An 18400-nucleotide genomic window follows, 5' to 3' on the forward strand; every position below is an offset into this window, starting at 1 on the left:
ATATCATGAGCAGAAATGAAGGGAAATGTGCAGCTGATATTAATTCTCAGCAGCTCGGGACTCCTGAAATAACACGACGAGAGCGGTTTTTGTTGCAGGAGCCCCTGGGAATTCCACTTGGCCAGTACAGACTGTTTAAAAAAAAAAAAAAAATGGCTGACCACCTCCGGCCTTGGCTAGCACTTCCAATACAAAAACATTTACCCTTGGAGAGGTGGTAGCTTATTGCGGTCATAACGCTTTGATCTAAATGGAGATGGTCATTTCAGGAGAGCTGATTTCTCTCTCTTACATGGGAAACACACAGCAACATCGTATTAACAAGCTACCAAAAATGCTGTGTTAGAAACATGGTCAAAACACCGGGGGAATCCAAAATGGCAGCGCCGCCAGACTCTGGTCCCCTCGTCTCCAGGACTGAGCATCTGCCACCTTTCAAGAAGAAAGAACAAGGAGAACAGAGACAGCATTTGCCACTGTCCTTTTGACACTCTTGGTTCCCATGCAGAAGGCCAGCCCCACCCAGATGTTGCTGTCCACGTGGCTCTCTTTATTACTGAGCTGCATATTGATGACATAACTGTGTGTGTGTGTGTGGGGGGGGGGGGGGGGGGGGAGGAGAAGGGAGGTAGGGGGTTGGTAGAACTGCTGGACGGGAGGGCAGTGGAAGATAAGGACAAACTACTAAGTTTGGAATTGCAGAAGAGATTTGAAAGAAGGGGCAAACAGGAGAGAACCGGGAGGGAATGGGTGGAGAATTTCTAAGTGGGAGGTGAGAGGACAAGAAAAGAATCTTTTAAGAGAGGGAGAAAAAAAGCAAAGCGTTGGATAAAAGGAAAAGCAGAAAAGGAGAGAAAGAAAGAAGAAAGAAATAGACAAAGGCATGAAAAGCAACACAAAAGAGGCAGAATTAAGATAGAGAAAGCAAAAAATGAAACACAGAAGGAAAAATTATCCTGGCATACACAATAAAGGCTGAAAAAATAGATTTATTTTCCAAATAAAGGGTCATCTGCAAATTTATTGAAATTTGCCCCAGAATTTTGAAAACTGGGCCTCTATACTGCTACAGAAAATCTGAGACCCCCTTTTTATATCAACTTGTCCAATGCCAAAATACTGTCTGGTTCATTGTTATTCATTAAATGCAACATCCAACCATTTTGTAATACAATTCTGTCCCAATTGCTGCTTTTCATATCTGCATGGAATCCAGATTCATTCCCTACAGTTCTGACATGTTTAAGCACATGCATGGTTCACAGCTACTCAAATGTGATGATCTCACAAGCAAAACACCAGAATGGCATGTAGAGGCCTAGGACAAATATTTGGTGTCAGCAGCTAATTTGTCAGATGTTCTTGCGTACTGGGCTTTTACAGCTTATACTTGACTTTCAACAACAGGTCAGGGTAGTTGACCCTGACTCCTTCCTCCCTACTCCCAGAGAAACCAATATATTTGAAATAAATAAGTAACCAAGTCTGATAAGCAACTGGAGAAAACAAACACTGCAATCTTTCTCTCAAAATCAGTTATTCCTTTAAAGACTAAATAAATATGCAAAACTCTACACTTATGTAGGAGTAACGTAATACAATCATGATGTTCTCAGTTGAGGTGAACAAATGCTTCAAAATGGTGCTGTGGCACAAACCGGCATGTGTAATTTAGATCTATGCCAATTTTATAACCACACCTATCCCAGGACTAATTCTGCCAGCCCTGTGCTAAGGACAGTACAATGCAACGTATGAAATGCTCTAAGGAGTATCCACTGCTACATTGAAGAGCAGATCATAACTAGACAGAAACAAACATCCAGGGATCCAGCAGAGATGGACGAAGTTTAACTACGAATCAGAATCACTGCTTAGAAATATGCCATCTGCTATTACATGCACTGGAAAGGCAAAAGAATTCTACTGAACACTCCACTGATACAACACTTGATGCCATGTGTTGCGAGACAAAATCTTACTTGCCAAACCACTGTACCCTAAATACTTTTCTGGTTATGTTGAAAATAAACTATGATTATGATGAATATACATAGCTTTTATGGACTTTCCAGTAGCGGTGAGTGTGGAGGTTATGTGAAGAGTTGTATGGGAATAAATTTGAAGAAGGAAGTACAGATTTAACAAGCTTGCGAAATGTCATTGCTCCATGAATTTAGATAAACTTGTATTTCCTCGGATTCTGTACCTGTGGCAATGGAGGGTGAAGAGACTTGCTCGAGGCCACCAGGCACATCAGTGAGAAATGCAGGATTTGAACCCTGGCTTCCCTGGTTCTCAGCCCGCAGCTCTTACCACTAGGCTACTTGTGGAAAAATTATGAAGGCGTTATTTAGTTAATGTGAAGAATTTTGTAATGCGAAAGAAATTAGTGGAACAAAGATAAACGCTAATATAGCTAGTGAAATTGCTTGACATAAGGCTTATACATTCTGAGAATAAATATGCTATTTTTTTTTAGCTTGCTTGTAACAAGAAACAAATCACGAGATCAGATATATTAACAAGGAGTTAACTATGAAGCTAACTGTACAGATATCAGGGAAAACAGAACATCAGCAACCTAACCACACCTAACTGTTGCTGATAGGATTAGCACAGACAGTTGAAGCCTCAATAAATGACAAGAACATATGGGAGTAGCCCAGAGAAGAAACTGGGACATAGTTCAAGAAAATTAGCATAAAAGACCAACGTCAAGACAGACTGGTTAGATCAGAACAGCTCACCTTGTTGAATATTAAAGTGACTGATAACCTGTTCCTGATCTCCAGTAATGTGTTTCCAATTTTGCAAGATATATAAGACTCACACCGGAAACTGAGGGAAGTATCTTTGTATTCCTAATGCAAAATCTAATCTTGTATGCTTTCATTGCTGATTCTCAGAATTATAAGTAAAACTTCTACACTTATAAATAAGTGTGTTGTGTATTCTATGACATAATAACCACCATTCAGCCTATCCACTACACTACTCCTCCACTCAAACACATAGAAGAAAACATACATAACAGGAAGAACGAGTGAGCAAGTTCTGAATTGTACCATAGTAAACATGTCTCTGTTTGGCATTAATAAACGCAGGTAACATTCATAAGCTCACTATAAAAAAAAAAAAAGCCTAAGGAACTATCCCCTGTACAAATAATGAAAGAGAGGACAATATTAAATTTTGTTGGTAAATACTGTTGTCCGGTAAAGCTAGCCAGCAGTAGTACTTTGCTTTTTAGCTGCTACTGAATGTGTACTATACAGTTTTTAATGCGTTTCTAATGCGTTAATACTATGTTTTCTTTTTCAGATTTTGCTGTTTTTAGTTTTATCAATGCACCTAAAATTCTCTTCATTGCTCTTTCTGGGATCGATAAGGAGAGAGAATCGGGATGGATATGGAGAGATTATATGTGAATTAAGTTGGACAATGAAAACAATTTTAGGTGCATTGATAAAACCAAAAACAGCAAAATCTGAAAAAGAAAAAATAGTATTAACGCATTGGAAACAGTAGAGTACACATTCAGCAGCAGCTAGAAAGCAAAGTACTACTGCTAGCTAACTTTCCAAGACAACAGTTTTTACCAACAAAATTTAATATTGTCCTCTCTTTCATTATTTATGTTATTATATATATAACATCCATAAGGTGCCAGAAACCCAAAAATAAGACTTGCAGCACGGAACATGGAAGGCATCCTTCAAGTACTCTTCTAAATGCTGAATATAACATTAGGAAAAGAATATAAATGTTGGAAAAGTACCTTTGCTGCAGAGTTTGATACTCCATGAGTCACGTTTCTTATAAGACCTCCAACGTTTCCATACTTAATAAGGCCACTCACGCCTTCTGACACATCATTCAGGAGACCCATGGGATTGCCAAGAAAATCCACTGATCCCAGTATCTTTGCTGCCTGACTGAGCAACTCCTTCCATGTAAAATAAGGGGGGAAAAAAAAGACTTAATCAACAGGGTAGTTTATATCCATCAAAAAGCATACACAAACTCATTTTTTAAGGTAAACACAGTACTTTTTTTTTTTTTTTTTAGCAGCTTGGGGGTTTTATTTGTTATGTATGTTACACTATTAAACAGCACCGTATACTTTCTAAACATAAATCTTTCCTTAAAAAAATGTAATACAAATATTTCTGCCGTATTTCTTTTTCTCCTCTGACCTCTGCTCTTTGCCTATATCATAGGTGCCTATCAGGGAACAGCTCTGCATGCTGGCCTCTACCTCCAGTCCAATCGGACAACCTATGTGTACGATTAGAAAGATCCGATATCTCAGCTCATCTCAGCCCCAAACCAGAGCATATCTGGGCTTTCCCACACCACCGCAAGGACCAACTAGTTTTCACTTCTGGGCTTTAACCCTGTTTCAGAATACAGCGAGCGAAAGTCTGGGTCTGAGAATAATTTGGGCTTAGGAAAAGAATAAAATCAAACAACGTAGAAACACATTTTTCAAAATTTTAAACAAAGATATAACTTGCACTTGCTATTCTGGAGCTACAGTCCAATTATTTTAGGATGGGTTATAGAAACTTATTTGTAAATGGTGTAACATGGGATATTCAAATCAAAACAACTTTATAGAATATCATCGATGGCAACAAGTCAGTTTCATACATTAAAGGGGGTAAGTTTCAGACTGGCTGCAACTCTGTGATGTTTGCGGGTAGATATGCCTGCGAAGTTTGTGATAATTTTCAAAGTGAAAGTACCTACATGATTTCACTCTGAGAACTGCCCAAGGAAAATTACCCACTCACGTACACCTATTTTGTGCAGGTAATTTTTCTGACTAAAAATTTGCAGATTTTGAACTCTGAAAAAGGTATGGGCATAGCTGCAAATACTGTGCCAACCTTGCCCCACTGACTCCCCAAGAACAACCACCCCCCCCCAACCCTCACTACTGAGGTAAAAGTATGTACTTAATGACATTTCAACCCGCATATCGAGTGGGTCATTTCCAAAAAGCTCATTTCTGTGGATAAAATGCCTTTGAAAATTACCCTCTGAGAGGGTTATTTTGTAACTCCATGCATAGCAGTAAAGTCTGCATGTGCAGTGTACCCACAGACTTAATCCAGGATTTTCCAAGCAGTATGCACAGAAGTCTCCAAGCAGGGCATAATTTGTGAGCTGCAACTCACCACACAAACTCTCGAAAACATGCAAGTAAGCATGGACGCCAAATCCCTGCTCCCCGGAACACCTACTCCCGGTATGCATAGAAGTATGGCCCCTGGTTAATTTTCAAAGCACTCCTTAACATGCATAAGGAAGTTTTAGTGCACGCAAGCCGCTCTGAAAATCAAGCCCTAAAACAGGGAATTCCATTCTCAAATAAGAGATTTTAGTTTTAGATCTGAGTAGATTAAGCACTTTACTGTTGGTGGGAGCCTCCATTTCGTGTTAGCAGCAGCGGAATGAGCTGTGGGGTCTTAAGGCTCTTTAGTTTGCACAATAGGGAGGGGCATTGTGACATCACTGCTTTACCAAATGGATGCTCCTCGCAGCACTAGAGCTGGCTTATAGCCCGCTTGCATTCAGCATTCTAGCAGCCATATTGGTCCTGGAAAAAACTGGATTCATTGCAGGCTGTGATGTCTTATTCACCAACATAAGAGAGTTATCGACACTACATGGAAGACATCTGAAGAGGGCACTTATGCGGTTTCAAAAAGTTGTCTTCTTTGGTGCCATAAAAGTTGTCAAAGAATACAATCCATGTTATTCTAAAATCAGAAGTAGGCAACCCTGGTCCTCAAGTGCTGCAAAAGTCAGTCGATGTTTCAAAATATCCACAATGAATATGCAAGAGATGGATTTGCATGCAGTGGAGGCAGTGCATGCAAATGCATATTCAGTGTGGATATCCTGAAACCTTGACCGGCATGCAGCCCTTGAGGACTGGAGTTGCCTACCCCTGTTTTAACTCATACCATTCAGGCAAAAAAGAACACTAAACTCATTAAACAATCTCTGCATTTTGAACATGTACTGCATACAAATCTTACTCACTAAAATGGAGAAATTTAGGGGTTTACAGATTAGATTCAGCCATACTGTTTGGTGCACACTCACCTCCTGAAAGTGTTTGAGAATATCATTAATAATAAACTCCTTTGTCTCATAGGGGTGCACCCGAGTGAATGGGTCCAGGTCAATGACAGCATCTTCAAATCGGATCAGGGGAAACCCCAAGGTGCTTTTCAGAGCCTGATCATTAAAAAAAAAAATAAAAAAAATTGTAAGCACTTCTCCCCTAAATATGATCGGTATAAGGTTCATTAGCAATAATTTACAGATTTCAATCCCTAAGGATTTAAAAGAGAAGAAAATATTTGAGACAACAAGCTTCTGTCTATACTGACAGCAATCCTCATTTCATATCATAGTATGGTTATCCTCGTGATCAGTCAGTGATAGCTCATCATAACATGTCCATGCAATATTTATTTATTTTAAACATTTATATTGCACTTACAACAAACACTCATGTGCTAAGCGGATCACAATATTACACAAACCATCAAACTAAGAACACACTGCACTTTCAACAATAATACAACAAAAGAATACTTAAAACAGAAGCTTGCAAAAGCTTCCAAAAATAAGAAAGCTTTTGGGTTCTTCCGTGCACATATGAACATCCTCGGCCAAGCATTCCACTTACTGGGACCAACAGCTGAAAATGCTCAGGAGTAGGCCGGGGACTGTAGCCAAGGGAACTAAAAGTAGTTCTTCACCTGACGACTGCAAACTTTCCAGGGGAGAATACAATACAAGCAGGCTGGCCAGAAATAATGGATAAAAGGCTTAAAACTAAACAAAGAAATTTTAAACTCCATCCTATACCGAACCAGTAACCAATGTTCTCAACACAGGAGTCACATGTTCACGAAACAGGGCAACGCAACGCAAGCCGGGCTGTATCTCCAAGCTGCCACAGAAACAGATTTATCACAAAGCAGGAGATCTGTCTCTACTGTAAGTACGAACAGACAAAAATCCTCATATTTAGGTGAATCAGACATCTGACAAGGTAACATTTAAACTTGTACATTCACTCCAAGCAACATTTCACACCTCTCCCCCAAGATCAGAAATGCTGAATGCAGAAAGTACTTCAAAAGGCATGATGATGGCATCAGGAAAACTTTACAAAATTATTTGGGATTACGCATATTTCAACAGGAGTACTTCTGCAGTGGTTAATACAAGTCTTATCTGAATATTTTATAATGCTGAAAATTAGCTTCAATGAGACTGAACTACAGTTATTTTCAGCCTGATTATGTGAGAGGACAGAAAAGGGACTTTTCATGCTTGTCCAAGAACATTTCACAAAATGCAAGTCTCGGGCTAAGAGGAATGGGTCACAAGAACACTGGAAACAAGTGCAAACTTATTTTGGAAGCATGAAAACAGAGGAAGTGGAAGACCTTTCTGCAAACCAAATATAACCAGCTCGCTGCCACAAAGTATTCCAAAACAATGTATGCAGGAGGTTAAGTGAAACTGGGAGGGAAATCCTCCCTTTATTGCTGTTAACGCTCGTGTTCTCTCTGTCCAGATGTCCCGACACTGCTGTCCAACTTTGAGCCCAATTCACTAAGGCAGAGGGTCCTAACCCTGGTCCTGGGAAACCACCAGCCAGGCAGGTTTTTCAGGATATCCACCATGGATATCCTGAAAAACCTGCCTGGCTGGGGGGGCTCTCCAGGACAGGTTTGGGAAGCCCTGCACGAAGGCTTTTCTCTCATTCTGTGCCTATGTGAACAGGGCCTTTTGAACGTAGGATGTGTCTAGAACAACTTTTTTTTTTTCAGGCAGGTAGAATACAAACGTTTCAATAAATAGATGACCAAAAGCCCACGCCCCCAAATCAAATTCCACTTGCCCCCCTGAAGGTACTTTTTGCTTTTGCAAGATAAATCAGAGCTCTCCTTACGAGCGGAGGACAAAGACTGAATGGCCAGGGAAAACAAGCATGCGCCATGAGTCCCTCCAGAATTAAGAATATCGGGGACAAATCAAGGAGTTCAGTTTTGCTGCTTCTTTCTCTAGCAGCCTTTCAGAAGCGCTAAGATTTTACAGAAAACCCAGAAATTAACTTTTTTTTTCTTTCTACCTTCTCTTGAGGGCTTCTGGCTTTCAGCTGAAACTATGCACCCCTATACAACCCCTGAGGTGTGGATTTGGTTTAAATCCCAGCACAAAGCACAAATGTAAGCTGCTGACCTGCCCCCCCCCCCCTCCCGAAAAACCTTAGTCCCTGCCCGATCCAGCCCAGTCCCCTGCTGATGCCCAGCTCCTTGGCCTCTGATCCAGCAGCAAGAGGAGGAAGACAGCAGCGTTGCCTCAGGCTGCATCCTCCATCCCCTTCTGTGGCCCAGGGTCCCCCCACGGCTGCTTTGTGGCACTGAAGTGTCCCACATGGGTGAAAGCAGGAGCTGGGCTCCGGGTGGCACAGGAGAAGGGACCCGGCCGAGGCTGTGGGGGGGTTGGAATTGAGAGGACTGGGGAAATGAAAAAATATGAATGCGAGGGCTGGGCCTTGGCTTGGAAGTTCGGGGCTATCCCGAATTGCAGAAAACAAAACTACCTTCTTTGTGGGACAGAATAATGGATAAATGTTTGATTTTAAATTAAATTATAGAAAAAAAACCACGGAGTTTTAGTACCGTCAAAGAACCTCTAATTAGCTGGAAAGCAAACACCTAAATGTGCAAATTATAAATTTCGACAAAAAAAAAAAAGGCGGCCTACTTAGGTTACATTTGTTCATCTATGGAAAATAGAAATTCCCAAGTTCAAAGCTTTCCAAAGTCGACTCAGACTAGAATTCTCCTGGGACAGAAAGCCGGTAACATAGTAAATGACAGCAGAGAAAGATGAACTGGCGCATGCAGCCTGCCCAGACTGAGACTCTCGTTCGCCTTCTTTCCCCACCCGGTCTGTTCTCTCAGCCCTGCTCTCCCACTGCTACCCCCCCCCCCCCCACCCCTCATCAGTTTCTTTGCCTCCAGGCACTGCATTTTTCCCAAGCATTTTAAAATTTCATCACCCCTGTTGGTAGCACCATAAGCTGCCAAACCTTTGTACTGAGGACGGCACTTGGTGCGACAGGAACTCCTTTCTGTAAAGGACCTGAAATTTTGGGTTGTGGGCACTGTGTAAAAATATATTATTGCTGTTGCTATGATATGCTAACAGAGCTAACATGCACAAAACTGGGAGTGGCGGGGGGGGGGGGGGGGGAAATGGGACTCCGTGTTCCTTTCGCACTGTGTAATACCAGCTTGCCTTCAGGTCTGGAGGCAGTTTGTTGGAGGTGAAGACGCTCAGCTTGATCTGGGGCACACAGATTTTCAGATTCTCGAAGTAGTACCGCTGCTGGGTCCCGTCTGTCTCGCTGGTCTTTTCATGTAGGCTCTCGTCCCACTTCTCAACTTCTGTTAGCAGAGAATAAACAGACAATTGCGCGTCAACACCATCACAAAACTAACAACCACACTCATCTTGACAATTTTTTTTTTTTTTAAAGCTGGCAATAATTTATTCCCCATAAGCAGACCTGTTGAGATTTTGCTATTGTACCAATGCATCGATATCAGAATCGTGCTTGGTTCTCTCTCTCTCTTTTTTTTTTTTTTTTTTGACTTGGCTGTTTTTCTCCTGCTCCTTTGGAGTTTCCAGTTCAACTGGAACATGGATTGGGATCTGCTGCCCCGGTGGCACCAGCCTAGATAAGGCGGAGCTTTTGTTTGTAAACTTCTGTCTCCATTTGCTGGGGGGGGAGGGGAAAACCCCAGGAGTCTGGACTGATCCAGGTACGTACAGGGAACATGGATTGGGATCTGCTGCCCCGAGCTTTCCTTCGCAACTACCCGGGGATTTTTTTTCCACCTCTTTCATATCTCCCTCCCAACTTGCTTTAGTCCAGGTCGTTAGAGCCAAAATCCTCAGTTAGGGGCCATGCACCAGGGCTCCTTCTGGAGCCCTGCATCCATAAGCCCTAAAAGCGGACACTAGGAGTCACCATTGCACAATTACCGGGTCTCCCCTTTCCCCAGCACCAGGGCTGGGGTTGCTGCCTCTGCAGAATTCCCCTGGCCCCGGCCAGCACAGGAACTGAACCTTGATTCCCCCTGCCCTTTAATACCACTCTCTGCACATTCAAGTAGGGTTTACTTTTGCTGCTTTCTGCCTAGAAATCATAAGGATAAAACACTGTAAGCTACAATACGAGTGACTGTCATTCCTTTCCTTGCTGGTGCCACACAATGCCCCTGGTACATTTGGCGCTTGCTTCTGCCAATTAAGACTGCCCCTGTAATGAAGTGCCATGATGGGAGCTGACCAGTGCTGCTGGGAATGATTCACCATCCACGCAGCCCCCTTCTGCTAAAACAAAGTACCTAATCTACATAAAACTTTAATCCTCCATCCGAAAAAAAACAACTGCTGCTAGATCAATTCTAGTCCCTCTGAACTCTTATGGTCTTATTTAATAAATATTTGTCCATGGGCAAAAAAGGGTAAACAATCCTTTTTGAATGATGGATTGGTGCACAGTGCATTCATCTGAATGAGGCAATAACAGTGGATTCTGAAGTGCACTTTTTGGCGCTATAATGAAAAGAAAGGCCAGGCTTGAACCAAATTCTGTGGAGATTAAAAAAAAAAAAAAATTCCCGCTGATGGTACAGCAGTTAGTTCTGGTTTAGAGTTTGTACAAAACCCGCTCTTTAATTCAGCCAGCGCGTCGTGTCAGGTTAACAGGGTAACTCTGAAAAGCATTTCTGCAGGTGAAATAGTGCTTTCTGCACAGGCGTGGCTTTTTATAGATCTGCCCGCCCGGCGCGTGGATAAATTCATGCTTTCTGTTCACAGGCAATTTTACCTGGACTGAGGGGAGGTGCTCCCAGGAGCGGGGGTCGGGCATGGGGGTTGCAGTTCCTGAGACATTGGTGCAGACGTTTTAGCAAGTGTAATTGTGCGCGGCTAGACTTGGTGGGTTAAGTTTCAACATGGGCTTATGTGCGCAAGTCTGCTCGGAAAACTGTTCTAGGACTTCCTTTTCCACTGGAAAAATGCTAGATTCTCGTGCATGTATGCATTCGAGGTATTTGAATGCCCCTACCCCCCTGCTCACTATCCTTTGGGGTACACTTATTTACTTCCTTATGTGTCATTTCATAGGGCTTATAGTGCAGCGCTGCATCATTTTGGTAGCCTGCTCCTGGGCTGCTTCCATTGGAGATCCGGTATCCAGAATTGAACATAATACTCAAGGTAAGATCCCACAAATAGATGGGACAAAGGTACTATCTTGTGAGCTATGATAATAGCTCACCATATACAACCTAGCATTCCTCCAGTTTTCACCACTGCCTTTGTGCACTGCTCTGTCAACTTGAGATAATCAAGCTGTGACCATTTTGAATCCTCTCTCCTGGTCTGCTGCACCTCAGTGCCTCACTCCTCACATACTGCTCCCTTGGGGGGTTCTGTTTCCCCCAAAAGATGACTCTGCACAAGCCCTAGCTGACAAACTCTTGTCCACACCTCAAGCTTGCCCAGAGTCAATTTTCTACTCCATCTGGTATATCCACCTTGTTACAGATCTTTGTGTCATCTGGATACAGAAAACCCCTCCATTAATTGAAAAACAATAGTGAACAGAATTGATCCTTGAGGCACTCCACTGATGACCCTGCTTTCCTTTGAATAAACTCCATTTACCCTCATTCTTTGTTGTTCACCACTCAACCAGCTTCTAACCCAATTTACCATCTTAGGATCACCCTCGTGCTGCTCAGCTTATTTATTATCTTTTTGGGTGGCACAGAGCAAAATCCATTGAAAATCTCAGAATCTGCCTAAGTACTGGGCAAGAAACCAGAGATGATGAAAGGGCTAAGCCTTCCCACACCCAGACTTTTCTGACAGCTGCACAAGTACTGCAGTGATGGGAATTATGGAGTAATTACGCTCAAGTCTGTCATCTGATCATACCAAAGATCTTTGTACAGACACTAATAAATGGGAGACACCTTGAGTCCACCTCCCTTTCTCTCCTTCTGCGATCCTTTTCTGGGCCATGTTTAAGTATTCACCGGCGATTTAACTCGCCCCCCACCCCACCCCAGCTGGTCTTATTCATGGTGCCAGTGAGCAGGCAAATGTTCAAATCGCGCCACTCATCTAATGGAATAATTCTCTAGTCCCGGGCTTTAGGACCCAGTGATCCTCAGCTGTCCACAGATTTCTCAGTATTGCGCTGTTAAGCATCCCTGAACAAGAAAAACCCCAGGCAAAAAAAGAAAAAAGTTTCTTCAGCTTATATTTTGACCACCTGTGATTCTCTTCCAGGTGCACTTGGCTTCCTACAGGGAAAAAAGTTTCTCTATTTAGGTGCGCCAAAGCAGATGCAAACTTTTTAATTCTCGGAAAGGTGAAAAGCTGGCAGCTTTCTTTCCGACCAAGACTTGGGCTAACTAAATGACCGTAAGGCACTAACCACCTCGATCGATGGCACAGCCTTCCTTCCTGATATTTCCAAGGAACTCTACACTGAGGTTATGCAATCTTTTCTGTAATTATTTCCCCAAAGGAAAACAAACTCTCTCTTCACGGTTTGTACTGGCAGTCAAACACAGCTCTGGGAACATCTTGGATTAGGCTTGGCAACATTTAAAATAGTTTTAATTTATTTTTGCAACAACCTCCTCTGCTTCTAATACTTCGTTTATGTTTTCTTCTCCTGCTTTCATATCCCTCCAGTTCACTTTATATAAAACCAAAAGTGAAATCTGGAGGGCGAGCGGTCTTAAGAAATTACAAAAGCACAATCTTTTCAATATGGGATCAACTTTCAAAGGCAGCTAGCCATTCAAGTAGGGATGTATTCCTGCTAAATCTAAACCTTTGAGACTAGGATGCTAAATTAACTACTTGTGTTTCACAAGTTGATTAGCTTTAAGGGGGCCGATTTGGAGTGGGTGTGGGGGCAGGCGGCTAGCTCTGATGTTTAGTGCTAGCCACCTAACGTGACTGGCCCAGGTCTGAATGTGGCTGGCCAAAGGTTCTCTCCCTCTTGCCCACAGGTACAAGTCGGACAGGGCAGGCTGATTGCACACCCTCAATCTTCCTACCCAAAAGTAAAATTCTGGTGGCGGGTCCAACCCCCCCCCCCCATGATCCTGCCTGATTTTCAAAGCTTTCCCCTACCCTGCAATCCTTCCTCCTGACTCTCCCCCCCCTCCCCCCCAAAGAAGCCCAACCAAAACGTCCCAAGCCAAGCTAGGAAGGGCCCCTAGGTTTACCCTCCCCCGGCTTGGCATTCTTTTTATTTGTTTTATGGGCCCAGCAGTTTCTGTTCGAGCAAGAAGCCCAAGGAGAAGTAGGAGGATACTGCTGGCTCCAGAAAAAGGGGAAGAGTTAGAGGGGAGGGAAAGAAGAGGTGAATGGACGAGAGAGAGAGGACAGTGAGGGTGTGGTAAGGGGGGAAAGGACTGCAACTGAGTGAGTTAGAGTGGAGGAGGAGCGAGAGGGTTACTGGCAGCTTCACGAAGCCCTGGCAGTGCTGTGCCAGCTCCATCTCTGCCCAGTCAAGAGACCCACTGCCATTAGCGCTGCAGAGAGCCCAGCTCTTCACGGCAGCCTCTGCTGCTGCTGCTGCTCTCGACTCCTCTTCCCTGTGGACCCTTTGACTGCCAAGCTATACGGCAGGAGCCAGCTGCAGCCACTCTGCAGCTCAGACAACAGCACCAAGGTCAAGCTGGTGGCTGCCAAAGCAGGGAACCGGCAATAACCAGCAATAGGAATAGGCACACCATTCCCGTAAAGGCAGGCATAACAAACAAACACACACACACACAAACCCATCAGCAGCAGTGCAAGTCAGGCAAGGACAGCAACTCACCGTCACACACTCTCCCAGCAAACAGATACGGATGCAGAAGGAACACATTTGCACACACTCATTATAAAAGAACCCCTCTGGAAATGTTGTGTACAACATGGAGTACACCGTTTCCATAGTGCTACTTTTGAATCTGAATTTCTATAATGCACTTATATATACACACACACACACACACACACACACACACACAAACGCAACATCTGAAATCAAGGTAATATGCAATACATTCAAATGCTGATGGAAATAGCTCATGGTGGCTACACTGAAACAATGGTTTGAAGCAATAAAACCAAAAAATCTTGCTCAGACCTGCAAACTATAATTCTGTCTTAATACTTGTCTTGGCCACTGCTTGTACGCCAGGTGGTTACTTATTGAGATTATTATTTCTCCATCTGATTCCAAGCCATAAGGATGCAAAGTCAAACTATTTCTCAGAAAATTAAAAGGAAAAAAAAAAAAAAAACCCCAAACAAAACACTATTACTTTTTCTCTCTGGGATTCTTTTGTTAATACTGTGAGTTGTTACAGCCAACACATGATCACAAGACGCACAGTTGCCAGCAACCCCAATTCACTAGGGATGCTCTGAATCAGTCTTGTCGTTTGGAGAAAGTTCTCCATTCTCTAAACATTTGTATTGACAAAGGCAGGAGAAATCCCTGGATGTGGAGAGAAGGGCAATTAAAAGAAAAACCCAGGTCTAGTTGACTGAGTCCCTTTTGGCTTGGAGACAATTGGCAGTTCTTTTAGCTCATCAATCAGGGACTTGTTTTGGAACAACACTCCCTCAACCCTCCCTCTGAATTGCTCAAGTCAAAGAACTCTGTGACACAGCTCTAAAATGTGCTTATAATACTCCAGTGGAGAACATGAGGAGGATTAGGATCCTGGCCAAGGGATGTTATGTGCTAGAATTCTACCGTACGCCACCGGAGCTGGGCCTAAAAAGGCTGTAATGAGCGGCGTTACCAGGAAAACTTACCGAAACGAGGTCGATTCACCAAGCTTCTCTCTTAACAGACACGGAAAGGGACAAAAGCCTTTGTGAACCAGGCCCTAAATGGCAGAGAACAATCCCTATAGGCCGCTTCCCAAGCGGAGGGGGCAAAACAAATGGAAGCCAGGTTCAGTGGGATTTACAGACAAGGCCTATGGATGTCACAGGGAGCCCCACAGCCTGCCAAAATCCTCTCAGTTACCCAAAGAGGAAATGCCCAAAGGAGTGCGTGAGCAGGGAATTGATTTGCAGCCCAGGCTTTGTTTAATAAACAGATAAGGTCTGCCAAATTAATAACATCTTTTCTGCTAACCAAGATGAAAAGATACAGGAACCAGGAGTGAACACTAAAATTCCTCTCTCACAGTGGTTCAGTTTAGCCGTTATGCATTTCTAACCTCCTAAAGGATTCAAAGATTTTGTTTGATAAATTTCCAAATTAAAAAAAAAAAAAGTACATATCATTTTTTTTTTGGAGCAAACACAAAATGACTATGTTAATGACATGCGGACTATGGAGCGTTACGCCATACCTGACTCTGATTGGTCACAGCCAAAAAAACTCAGCAGCTTCAGTAATAGCTTTTCCTCGATTTGGACAGTGAATTTCCGAGCCGTGATCATCAGATGCTAGAAAGACAGAAGAATCTGAAATGTCAGTGGGGAATTCCTACAGGGCAAAGAGCTGCCTGGCTGATTCGCCTCCGTTAACGTTAAGCTTGAGCTTCCTGTGTGTGGGGATCTTGGGGCGATACTCTGCACACTTTATTAAAATCAGATTTTCCTTAATACCTTCAGTGTTTGTTATGGTGAAAACAGAATTTTGATAGCATTTGCTTCCAGGAGCAGGTTAGGCAATAACAGGGTATGACCACACCATGGTTACCTTGTGGACTGACGATATAAACCTCAAGGAACGTCTTCAGTGCTAGGCATGCCGTTTTCATTAAAGAAGCATTTACAAGAAATTTAAAAAGGAAAGTAAAATGACTCTGAAGTGCTAAAGCTGTTTTAAACACAGTTTTTCAAAGCGACCTCACCAGAGGAACAGAAATAAGACATAAAGACTTCTCTTCCTTTTTGGTCATGCCAAAATCTTTGGGTGCTTCACAATTGTGAAACACTTCCCCGCCCTCTCCCCCCCAAAAGCAACGAGCCCCAGTGCATGGCAGTCCTGTGTTAGAGAGCTGCTGGCCCGTGTTGGCTCTTTGGCCCCCATCCTGCCGCACTCCAGCCTCGGGAAGTGCTGTGCACAGGAAAGCACGAGAGCTGCAGTCCAACCTCGGTTTTACCTTGTACAGATCGGTCAGCGCATTCTTGCTGGGGAACTTCACCGCGTTCAGTTGCACGGCGGGACCCATCTCGGCCACTTCGCTGTCTGTGCTCCTAGGCGTGACGAAAAGCATCGCTGGCTGCGTGGTGCCAATGAGCTGGTTATCCACCTGTGGAAAGAAAGATTCAACGGAAGCCTGAGACACTCAGACCTCTGAGCTGCTTGATTCTAGTTTTTCTCCTTCAATTCTGTACAAACAAATCCCAGAGGATAAAAATCAATCATGCAGCACAGGGGTGAATTCACGCATATCCAGCATAGCCCTCTGCTTCAATGGCAGGGGAGTAAGACTGATACTTCACTTTCAATGCATAGCCAGCATGGCTTTCTGCTTCAATGGCGGGGGGAATGAAGAAAGGCGGATCTATATTCAGGCAACAATCAATAAGGACTGAATTACATAGTCTGAATAAACAGATAAGCATGGGTGTAGCTTGCTTATTGTGGTGGTTAATACCCCTAACTAAATTAAGCTAAATTAAGCAGGTCCAAACCCTGCTCTCTACATTAATGGTGGGGGTGGAAGGGAAATAGAATAAAAAATGTTTACTAAGAGCCAAGAGAAACAGATAAGTATGTGAGAGAAAAAAAAGTGGGAAAGCTTGCTGGGTAGACTGGATGGGCCGTTTGGTCTTCTTCTGCCGTCATTTCTATGTTTCTATGTTTCCTTTTGTCTTCTCTACCCACCCTTCCACTACTCAATTACTGAGAGTTGCACAGTGTGAACCTGCAGGTTGAGGAATGAAAGGTACCCTCCGGCCAAGACTTAAAACACTTGATTGCCTTTCTTTTTGCCTCCTGCAGGTATCACATCCTTCCTGCTTCACCCAAAGCATGTCAACTCTGCAGCGTGCTCAGATCTTAGAGACTCCACATAGGACATATCAGTCTTTGTGGTAAAGGAAGAAAACACGGCATTGCTAATAGAGGTATCAGTACCAAGCAACTAAACCATACTATGTATGGAGAGATAGAGAGAGAGAGCAAAAGATAATCAAGTACTAAGAGGCACAATCAGAGACCAGGAAATTACCCCAATTATCTTGGATGCTACTGGCTCAATTAAAAAGAACATCCAGGGCCGGCCCAGTGGCAGCGCTATGTACTGCAATACGGAGAACCCGGGTTGGTCCTCTGCTCCCCGGACTGGCTGGGAATGCCATGGAGGTGTTAAGGGGTGGAGCGTGGAGGATGGGGGGAAAGAGTCAACGTCATCGTATAATGATGACACCTAGTAGCCAGATTTAGGGCCCATGACTGCACGGCTCTGGAAACAATCCTGGTGCATGCCTCCCCCCCCCCCAGTCAAGGACTGTCACTGCGATGACCGGGCTACGTGAGCTGGGAAGGGGATATAAAATAAGGGAAGAAACATCTTGGCGTAGTTACCAAGGCTCAAGGCACTGGATGCCAACTCCTGTTCCGCCTGAGCTGAAACCCAAAAGGAGCAGGAGGAAACTGCCAGGAATCCCCCCCCCCCCCCACCTCCTAAAAACCAAAAGAAATCCAACTTCCAAGTCCACCTTGGTACGTGACCTATAAATGTATTCCACCTTGGGCCAGTGATGGCGAACTCCAGTCCTCGAGGGCCACAAACAGGCCAGGTTTTCAGGAGAGCCGCCATGAATATGCATGAGAGAGATCTGCATACAGTGGAGGCTTCATATTTATCATGGTATGTGCAAGGCCCCCCCCCACCTCCCCCGGAACAATTCTCAGTACCTTTTGTAGCTGAAAAGTATTTTTATATTGCGTACCAAGAGAGTTTCTCTTTGAAAATTAATTAGTATAAAATACGCCTGGTAACCCCCCGCCCCACTACTTAGCTCCTGCTATTAGTGCTTGCAGTCGAGGAGGGGGAGGGAAAGTGACATGGCAAGCGCGCTTTTAACACCCATATGCAAGTGCACTATTTTACTCCCCCCCCAAGATGTCTTTTTAAAAAACTGGCTGAAGGCACGTACGCCGCAGCATGCTCAGCAGCTCTGAGGAAGACAATTCTCCAACAGACCCACCGTAATTTGGGGGAAAGCTTGCCCTCTTGGAGATGCTATTCCTTGGGAGACTTCAGCCAAACTCTCCCGGGTTCTGCGG

The 18400-nt window shown here is 43.8% G+C and overlaps 1 protein-coding gene across 2 annotated transcripts in view; it reads right to left on the reverse strand.

The window, feature by feature from the left end:
- VPS13D (vacuolar protein sorting 13 homolog D) overlaps positions 1–18400 on the reverse strand; it is a 273597-nt gene that overhangs the window by 110939 nt on the left and 144258 nt on the right. For both annotated transcript variants that reach the window (XM_029578385.1, XM_029578384.1), the window contains 5 exons: positions 16266–16415; positions 15507–15603; positions 9346–9494; positions 6121–6255; positions 3782–3949 (listed from right to left, as the gene is read on the reverse strand). In XM_029578385.1, the coding sequence (XP_029434245.1) occupies positions 3782–3949; positions 6121–6255; positions 9346–9494; positions 15507–15603; positions 16266–16415 (699 nt within the window). The remainder of the gene's footprint in view (positions 1–3781; positions 3950–6120; positions 6256–9345; positions 9495–15506; positions 15604–16265; positions 16416–18400) is intronic.

Source organism: Rhinatrema bivittatum, chromosome 15 (genome assembly GCF_901001135.1).
Source record: "Rhinatrema bivittatum chromosome 15, aRhiBiv1.1, whole genome shotgun sequence".
NCBI classification, from domain to species: domain Eukaryota; kingdom Metazoa; phylum Chordata; class Amphibia; order Gymnophiona; family Rhinatrematidae; genus Rhinatrema; species Rhinatrema bivittatum.